The 10625-nt window shown below is 32.6% G+C and overlaps 1 protein-coding gene across 1 annotated transcript; it reads right to left on the reverse strand.

Moving 5' to 3' along the window:
* Nucleotides 1-7515: 7515 nt before the first annotated feature.
* Nucleotides 7516-8389, reverse strand: LOC139875202 (uncharacterized). Its single transcript, XM_071862547.1, has 2 exons — nucleotides 8236-8389; nucleotides 7516-8041 (listed from the first exon to the last, which is right to left on the reverse strand). The coding sequence occupies exons 1-2, from the start codon at nucleotides 8387-8389 to the stop codon at nucleotides 7587-7589; spliced, it is 609 nt and encodes a 202-aa protein (XP_071718648.1). The 3' UTR covers nucleotides 7516-7586.
* Nucleotides 8390-10625: the final 2236 nt, after the last annotated feature.

Raw genomic sequence — 10625 nt, forward strand, 5'->3', positions numbered from 1 at the left:
TCGCCACAAATAGAAAAATATGCAGAACCTGCTTTGGCTTTTCATGCTTCCCACCCGGAAATGCCGGGTTTTCTTCGCAGATACAAAACCTGTTATTGCTTGTTTTCTAACAAATCAAAGAAACAAATCTACTACAAACTAAACGTTTCCGATAACACAAATTACAATCGTTTAAAATACGAACTACATACCCAATTGTTCAAAATATCATATGTTTAACATACGAAGTACATACCCAATTGTTCAAAATATCATATGTTTAACATACGAATTAGATACTAAAATCTAAACACCAAAGTCAAGCCAAAGATCCCGATACACCATCGCTACTATCACCATATCCATCATCTTCGTCACTATTACCACGGTTTTCCTCGTCCTCGGCATCAACATATATGTAAGGCTCTTTCCCTTTACCTACTGCGTGATATACGTAGGCCTCTTTCCCTTTACCTACCGCGTCATAGAGTTTCGAGGTGTAATTCTCATGGTAGTGCACCATTTGTTCATTTATCTTCTTTTGGAATATCTTTTCCATTTTCTTCATTATCTTCTTCTGATCCTCGGCCCGTAAAGCCTCAACCTGGTCCAAAGTATAATATCGTTTCCTCATTTGGGCTGTGGATGACGTGGATGTAGACGATGAGGGTATTCTCATCCCAATACCTCTCCTCCAACCACGTGTTTCGCCCAAAACCTCCGCCATAATCTCTATCTCACTCAGATTGGGCTTGTTTTTCTGAAGTTCTTGCATTGAAAGCTGCATAATTACGACAAAAAAATAATTGATATTATATATAAAATCTGTAACACATACATATATACACACGCACAAAGGTTTTGCTGCTGTTACTTGTATATACAGCCTAGTGAATATGGGTCATGTAACTTGAAAATGGGTTATGGGTCTGTGCATAATCCCACCTCATTCATGTGATAGGTTTGTATGTGTATGTATTCTTTTGTTTATAATTAATAATAATAAACTGTTTGCTTTTCATAAAAAATATATATATACATAAATGTACATATAGATACATACATACATACATATATATACACAAACACACACACACACACACACACACACACATATATATATATATATATATATATATATATATATATATATATATATATATATATATATATATATATATATATATATATATAATAATGTTATCAAGTATAACTAATTACTTACATAATTTTCTCCATACTCTGTTTGACGCCATTCCCCATTTTTATAACGGTTTACTCGATAATACGTCTTCATTAGATTTTCAAAGACATTGGTTGATTTATCACGCTGTAAATAAATCAAATTAGTTCATATGTAAATAAAAACGAGAGTCAGCATATATATATATATATATATATATATAGTTATCAACTTACATGTTCATATCGATTTTGTGCCAACGACTTTCTTCCCGTTCTTGGCTTTAGAGTTTGTTTCGCACGACATCTTTTATTTGAATTTGATCGGGAAATGTTCTTGGGATCCATATAAAAATCGTAATATTTTCTCCATTCAATTAAATCCATATTTGAACCTTCGGGAATACTATCTTTAACTTGAGCAGCGTTCTTTTTCCCCCCTCGTTTTTTCCAGTATTTGTCTTTAACCTTGCTTTTCTTTCCACTATATCGCTTCGCGAACATCTTATCAATTGCCATTCGAATCGAATCACCGTGGGGTCCCTGAATATGATGATCCAAATCGAAACATTGCTGCAAATTATAACACAATATCAGATTATTATATTAGTTCAATATATATATATATATATATATATATATATATATATATATATATATATATATATATATATATATATATATATATATATATATAATGACTATATATAACCTCTAAATCGTGGATCAATGTTGTCTTAAATGGTGCAGGTACTTTCCGCCAGCTTTCGTAGTAAGTTGGAATCGGGTCAACCAATGTTCCAAGCTTCGAGGTACATAAGTTACCATAGTCACCAACAGCTATAAAAGTGGAACCATGGTCCACCTCAAATTCAATGGGCAAAAGTGCACCATTTCGAGCCTCTAGTAAATCTCTCAAATGTACGTTGCGGGTTTTCCCCCGTGGTTGTCCTTGTTCTCGTCTCCGTCCTCCTTATCGTTCTATTGGTCGTTCTCGTCCAGATTCTAGTTATCGTACATCACCACCACATTAGACCGTCATACATCACCTTCTAACATTACTTTCTAATTCCACCGTCCTACACCACTGCCTCATTTTACCGACTTACGTCACCTTCCCATTTCATCCACTTACATCACTATTACATTTCACAATGTCACATTATCATCGCATTTCGTTGTCTTAAATAAACACCACATCCATCGTCTTACATCATCATCTCATTCAACCGCCTTACATCACCACCTATTATTAGTGATACGGTACGTGAATTGACAAGATGTAACTCATTAGAGGTTCTTGATTTGTATCACTACAGAGGTTCTTGATTTGTTTTTCACTGTCATACGTCACCGTCAAACTCCCCCTTCTTACATAACAATCACATTTCATCGTCTTACATTTCCACCGCATTTCATCGTCTTACATCACCACCTCATTCCACCGTCTTAGATTAACACCTCATTCCACCGTCATACACCACCACATTCCATTGTCATACATCACCAACACAATTCATTGTCATACATAACCATCACATTTCACCATCTTACATTTTCACCACATTCCATCGTTTTACATCACTACCTCATTCCACCATCGTACATGGCCACCACACTCCACCGACTTATATCACCACCAGAATTTACCGTTTTAGATTACCATATCATACTACCATCTTACATCACCACATTCCACCAATTTACATTGCTTTCTAATTCCACCATTTTACATCACCGACTCATTTTACTAACGTCGCATATCATCACCGCATTTCACTACATTCCACCGTCTTACATGATCATCACATTCCGCCATCTTACATCACCTCCTCATTTCACCGACTTACATCACCACTACATTCCCCATTGTTACAACATCGTCACATCTTGTTGTCTTAAATCACCACCACACCACCGTCTTACATAATTAAATGGAAAGGAGATGTAAAATTAAATTTGTGGCAACTTTTGCGGCGACATTAGTGGCGACAAGTCGCCACAATAGGTATGGCGGGAAATTTTCCCTCCACTTAATAATTTTTGCAATTTGGAGCGAAAAAAATAAATGAAATAAAAATAAAAAATAACAATTGCGACAACGTTTAGTGGCGACATGTCACCACAATTAAAAAATTTCAACCTTTGACCAGGTTTTTATTAAGAAAAATGGAAAAGAAAATGTAAAATTAAATTTGCGGCGACTTTTTTGGCGACATGTCGCCACAATAGTTAAGTTTGACTCAACAAGTCAAAAAGTAGGATTTTTTTGTCGTTTAGCGGGTTGTTTGCGGCGAAATTTTTGTCGCCACAAATGATTTCGTGGCAAAAGAACGAATTTCTTGTAGTGAATTTGGGGCTTTTTGATATAAACAGGTTATGGCCGATTTTTGTCATGAATTATTGCTAAATTAAGTAGTGTAACATGTTTAGGTAGTTAAATGATCCAAACTTTGAGCCTAAACATGATTTTTGAGAATTAAAGTGGACTTTTTCAAGTCTAAAATTCATGAACTTGATTTTTGAGAGATAATGCTATTTGAAACTTGTTTAATTGCTAATAAGGTTGAGTTCAAATGAGAACTAATAAATTTGTGAGAACCTTGAGAACTAGTATCAGCCGTTAGATTTATTAGATTAATGGATTGGATTAGATTTAGTATTAATTAATAAAATAATAGTATATTAACACGGAAAAGGGTAGCGGTTTGTATTTCAAAATCGAAGATGATAAACCGGCAATTGTTAACTGGAGCAGCATCAAAAACCTTCTTTCGTTTAATAACCATCGAATTGCAGTTTTATCTAATTGATAATTTTAACTGCTACCAGATACGGAGCATTTCAATTAATTCCAAGTCAAAAAATTTTGTACCAGAAAACGTTCAAGAATCAAGGTATTGTGATGTTAATTTTATAATCGCAGACCATCAATTTATTAATTAGTAGGCTGTTTTTTATATAATTATTGTTTTGTTAATCTTTTTAAATTTTTTTATTTTTTTTTGCGAGTGTGTGTAAAGGACATGGATGTTTCTGCGAGAAAATGACAAGCTCAAAAAAACATTTCAGGTATGATTTATGTTGATGCATAATGTGTTTGCATGTGTGTTAATTTGTTAAAAGTCACTGAGTAAGTTAACAGAGGGGTTTACACGAGATTTGTTTACTTGTTTAGTTTGGAACCTAATTGTTGTTCATATCAGTCGTTGGCAAGTTGTTGTTGAATTAAGTATAAATTTTTTTTTGTTAATTGTAATGTGATATTAGTATATTGTGACTAGTAAATTATTATTTGATAGTTTGTTAACAAGTTATAGTAAGTGTAATAAAATCAATTAACATGCTTGCTTGGATGGTGGTATGTCTATGAACATGTTAATGGTAAGTGTTTATGGCAAACTTTGAACAAGTTAGGTATTTAGAAGTCACAATAACAGTATATCCTATAATAGTAACCTACGATCATGAACGTTTGCAGCGTGTGAACTAATGAACGTTGTGATTATATGTGTTTTTTAATTTGTTACCATGTGAAATTATGTGAATTTGTTATCATTGGATTGTTTTGCAGACGAGTTCCGAATATACAAACTTGTTAACATGTTGTGAAAATGTTATAATGGTAACAAGATGTGCCAAAAAATATAATGTTTTGGTGGTTACTGAAATATATAGTTTTCTAGAATGCGTGTATGGTAGGATTACATTTAGGTTTGTTAACAAGTTTTTGTTTTTTTAAGTATCATTTTTTGATGGATTGTGAAAGTGTTCACTTGTGAAAGTGTTCACTTGTGAAAGTGTTTACTTGAGATTACATGTAGGTTTGTTAACAGTTTAATTTTTTTTTTTAATTATCAATTTTTTTTTTACAATCTGTTAAAACTTGTTTTGAAAGTTATTCAACTGTGTAGCTTATGTTAATATGGTAAATTTATGTAACAGTTGCTATGTTATGTATATGTAAAAGAAACTTTTTTGGTTAATAATATGTTAACATGTGTCTCAATGTGATTTTGTTAACATGTGTTTGGTTTATTTGTGCATGTGTTTAGAATTTTACAAAATTTTAATATGTTTGGAATATGGTAATATGGTAACAAGATGTAATAATGACTTTATGTTCATATGTGAAAGAAGGATAAGATTACTAGTTTGGTTATACGTTATAATTGGTTCGAAATATGTAGTGTACTGTGATGTTAACATATGAACAATTTCAAAGATTGTTATAATGTTAACTTGTGAATACATATAATTTACGTTAATTATTTTTATTTTTTTTTATTTAATCATGTTTTTTGCACAATTGTGAACATGGTTTGTAGATGTTAATATGGTAACAAGCTGCAATAGTAGCTATATGTGCATGTACTGTATGAAATTTAAAGAATGTAGTCTGAATTGCTTTGTAACCGTTATGTAGAGTGTATTATTGTAAATAATTTGCAGGTTTGTTAGATTCCTGAATAATAAATATTTGTTAACAACTATATAAATGTTCACATTTATGTTTATACTTGATGATTAACAAAAGATGTGTTAAGGTTGATAACTCATAGAGATGCCTAATTTGAAGGTACGTATGTGAAGAACAAAAGTGTAAATCCCAAACAAAAATGTATTGCATTTATTGAAGATGAAGATGCTAATAATAGTGTGAAGCAAAGTGAAAGGAAGTGTAGAAGAAAAACGAATGAAAGTAACGATAATGGTGAGAATATGAAAGTTGACGGTGTTACAAATATAGACGTTGCTTCGAAGCAGGTGGACGAAGATGAGTCTAAACTACCATCAATTCGTACCAGATCATCTCCAAAGCCGCTGTTTAGTGCGATAAAGAAAATGAACTCAGTCCAAAAAGAATGCTTAAAATCTATGGGTTTTGGGGAATTGCTCAATTTCAATATTAATATTTTGCCGGGAAAGGTTACTTATTATGCGGTGGTCAAATTTAATGATGAAGATTTAGACTTCAAACTAAGAGCAGGCACGATAAAGGTAACAAAAGAAAGGATTCATGGAATTTTGGGCGTTCCCATCGGAGGAGTGAATATAAGATCATTAGGGTATAAAAGAAGACCAGATAATATATGGGATGCGTGGGTGAATCAGTTTGGTAAGAATAGTGTAAGTGCTGATGAAATATAGCAGAAGATAAGTGAAAGTGAAGTTGCAGACAGGAATTTTAAGTTGAATTTCCTTGTTTTATTCACAAATGTACTGGGAAAGAAAGTTATTGCTATCCAATGAAAACAAACAAAAATCTAAGGTGCTATTGGATGCTAGAAGTTATGCAAATAGCCTCAAGCCTCTTGAGAGGGGATATTAAGTATTGAGTAATGTTATTTTTTGATGGTACTAGAATATTAGTAGTTTTTGGTTTTTAAAGTCTGACTTTGGGGTGTAAGATGTTTGAGCATAGTTTTATGAACTTATTTCATTTAATGAATTAAATTTTATCATTTTATGAGCATGGTTTACTTGTAGAGTCCACACATGATGATCATTTAAGTTGAACTGAGTTTTCCAACTCTGCACTGATAACATAAGCATCTAAAAAACGTGTCGTCCTCAACTACAAAAACACGCACATGTGTATTATTTGTTTGAAAATAACACAATCAAATGTAGTAAACCTGCACAAGATGTCAAAAGGAAGGAAAAATACCATCATGATCAACATAAAACTTTTGGACTTACTAATGTACATCCCATATCCTGGTAACATGATACATATTTCAAATACAAAAATACTATACCAAAACCAATAGACATTAATCAAACTATATGTATAAAAATTCATAATAGTATTCAGGCCAATGCAGTTTAGGTATATATTTTGTATCACCTTAAAAAAGAAAAAAAGAAAAAAAAAACCAAAAAAAAAAAAAAAAAAAAAGATAGTCTGATTGCCACCATGATAATAATGCCATATTGAATACCACTTGTTATCGTGGATCAAAACTCCATAGACCATAAAAGGAATCTTCGATTTAACATAATTGAAGTCTAGTAGGGACAGCAAATACCACCTAATTAACCATTTGTTATTATGCACCCCATCCCACCAGGAATAAACACATTGTATAACACTATAAAATGACCAACTTTGAATTTGAAGGCAAATGAGTGAAACCCACAAAAACAGATGGTACTAAACATTTATTAAACTAACATCCACAGACCAAAGACCTAAGCACAACGGGTATTGAGATTGGCGAAATAACCTGATATCACTATAACGAATTGAGTTACAAACAAAATAACAGCAAATAACAAGATGCACTTACTGAACAAAGCAAAGAAAAAAAAAACATCTTAGCAACTTACATCAAAATTATGAATACACCCTAGACGCAAATTATATTATACAAATCTGTAAAGAACAGTTACTTGAAATTATTAAGCAAAAAAAAATTAAATTAAACAGACACTAAGAGTAAATTAAATGTCACGGGAAAATAACAAACTAACACACAATAAGAGTCTGTTACTTTTATGTTCGAGTTTCGTCGACGACGTTGTGGCTTCTTTTTTATATTCTGCGCACTCGTCCCTTCAACATTTTCATTCTGTTCTTGACTTTTGTCCACCAGTACAGCCGGTTGTAATGAATCAACACCTGTTTTCGTATACGGTTTACCTTGTCTGTTGCAAACAAATAACCTATGAGATAAATCCCCATTTGCTTTACGTTTAGCCGTGTATTTTCTTACAGAGAAACCTGCTTTTTTGGCATAACCCTGATACAACACTAATGCTTCCTCAACTGAATTAAACATAGTTCCTACAACCGGTTTGTATGTTGTTTGAACTTCAGGTATGAAGTATCTGCTCCCATTAGGTGTGTAGAAATGAACACTTGAAATAGATGCACCTATTAGAATTTGTTTTATCACATGAACAAAGTCAACACTTGAAATAGATTTGTTGGTTCACAAATGTATAAACACTAATCTTATTATATTAGGTTATACAATCAACTAATGATCAAAATTAAAAAGGTGAGACTAATACACAAAAAATTCAAAATCGTATAACAATTTCAAAATATGTATGTAAATGTATTACCTTCGATTGTATTAGGGCTCGAGATTTCATCAACAACATTAATGGGTTCCAGTTCAAGTGAGTCAAAAACGGCTGCTTGATTTGGTTCTCCATCTCCAGTTTTCTGAACTTCTTCAATACACAATTGGTCCAATTCATCTTGTATATTAGACATTTGTTATCAATTAAAACTGATAATAATACTCGGCAAATATGAAATTGAATTTCGGTAGTCGAATATATACTGCATGAATCTTCAAATTGAAATATGGTTGATAGTATGTGCGATGGGTTTATTTGAAAATCCATAACTGCTATCAGAAGAGTTAGTTTCTTAACCGCTGTATGCATTTTGAAATTTAGATGAAACTGATATAACAAATACACATCGGTAGACAATAATTTAAATTGTTACTGATTTCTTGCAAATGAGGGCATTGCAAGATCTTAAGTGTGGGAAGGGGTTAAATTCTTTCAGATTTTAAAAATTTTTATTTATACACTTGGTTACCATTAAAAATACTAGTAACGCAGTAGTTGTATTAGAATCTAGTGCTCTCTGATAACAAAGAACATCCCTAGTCTTATATACTGACTACCCAATTCTAGTAAAATTTTGCAAAATTTTCAATTAAATGAACTCAAAATCATGTTTATACATATTTATGAACGATAAAACTAGGTGTTAACACCGAAATTATTGTTACCTCGGAAAGGACATAAATTGACAAACAAACTAAAATGTTAGAATTCATTTAAAATGGAATTGAGGAGAACAAAAAGGAAAATAAAAGCCAAGTGTGGGAAAATTTACCAAGTTATTTTAAAACATATATCACATATTTTTGTACAAATAATTGAAAATACTTTTGTTTTGGACGAAAATAATCAGTTTTACCCGGTTTATGGTAATACTTTTGAAAGAAAGATGGATCTACACGATGAATCAATTCCATCATTAAAAGGAAGTAAAGTCTTCCGAAAAAGAAACGCGCTTCTTGATTTAGGTCATGAAGTTGTCGTCCAGACCAGCTGTAGGTTGACGAAAAATCTAGAAAAGTCATCACTAAAATTAGCAGGAAATCCACGGACCTCAGCATAAAACAGGGTTGCCAAGTGGTCAGACTTATCCTAACCATGAGAGGATCTGTCTCGTAAAATGGGGAGGACGCCGTGTAAATTAGCTGGATAAGACTAATGAATCAGACCCCCAGAAAGGATAATCTCCCTAAAGATCAAAAATCAGCTTTTAAGACTGATATTACTCAATCCTAGAGATTGACCTTAAAGATTGAGAATTCAAACTCATGGAATTCAATGATATCTAAACTCGAGCTTGAACGAGAAAATATTTTGATCAAATTAAAACCGATTTGTTTTCTGAAAAACTATTTTCAATGCGTTCATTACCATTGAACGTAAAATCCTAGGAATTCACCTGGAATTCATTAGGTCACCTGAACCAATTCGGGTGTCAACCGTAAGAACGGTGGTTGCATAACATGGTCAAAGACAGGACCTTGTGCCAGACCGAAAAATTATAAGGGTGAGCTTTACTATTGCTCCTACCAAGGATAGTAATTGCATCCGACACGTTATAGACCATAATTAAAAGCATGTCAGGGGACATTGCCTTAATAGTTGCTTGTTCAACGCTTTCCTTTACAACTGGAAGGTAGTTTACCGAAAGGTAATATTCGGAGCAAGTATACTGGACGTGTTGCTTTCCTAATACAAGGTTAGCAAGTGGGTGACACAAAACCACAAGTTTTGAGCCAAAGTTTTCAAATCTGAAACCCACCAAACCCACAAAAAGAATTTGCAAACACCGGTGAAGGGTTATTCCGGAAAACTTATCTAGGGTAAAAACTAGATTGAATTTTCAAATGATCAAATGTTTTCATAGAGATCCAATTTCCTTAATGGATCTAAATTTTATAGTCATGTGGGACTGTAAACCACATTCTTACTATCATTGTTTATACCACTGTATCAAAATCACTGATGTATAAAGTGTGTGAATAAAAAAAAAGTGATTCGATTAAAGAAGTGATTCTAGTATTTCAAGACTATATTGCTTGAGGACAAGCAACGCTCAAGTGTGGGAATATTTGATAATGCTAAAAACGAACATATATTTCATAGCATTATCCCTCAAGAAAGACAAGCTTTTAGTTGCAATTGTTCTATTTACAAGTGATATTCGTTTAAATAATAAAAGGTGAAGACAAAAGACAGATTCGATGAATTGAAGACGCAAACGACCAAAAAGCTCAAAAGTACAAAATACAATCAAAGAGGTTTCAATTATTGATAAGAAACGTCTCAAAATTACAAGAGTACAAGATTCAAAACGCAAAGTACAAGATATTAAATTGTACGCAAGGACGTTCGAAAATCCAGAACCGGGA

This window comes from Rutidosis leptorrhynchoides, chromosome 11 (assembly GCF_046630445.1).
Source record: "Rutidosis leptorrhynchoides isolate AG116_Rl617_1_P2 chromosome 11, CSIRO_AGI_Rlap_v1, whole genome shotgun sequence".
NCBI lineage: Eukaryota > Viridiplantae > Streptophyta > Magnoliopsida > Asterales > Asteraceae > Rutidosis > Rutidosis leptorrhynchoides.

Bases quoted from the DNA above. Each gene is read 5' to 3' on its own strand.
- LOC139875202 (XM_071862547.1), bottom strand. From the start codon at position 8,389: ATGTCTAATATACAAGATGAATTGGACCAATTGTGTATTGAAGAAGTT. The intron at 8,042-8,235 runs GTAATACATTTA...AAATTCTAATAG, and splicing joins GAGCCCTAATACAATCGAAG to GTGCATCTATTTCAAGTGTT.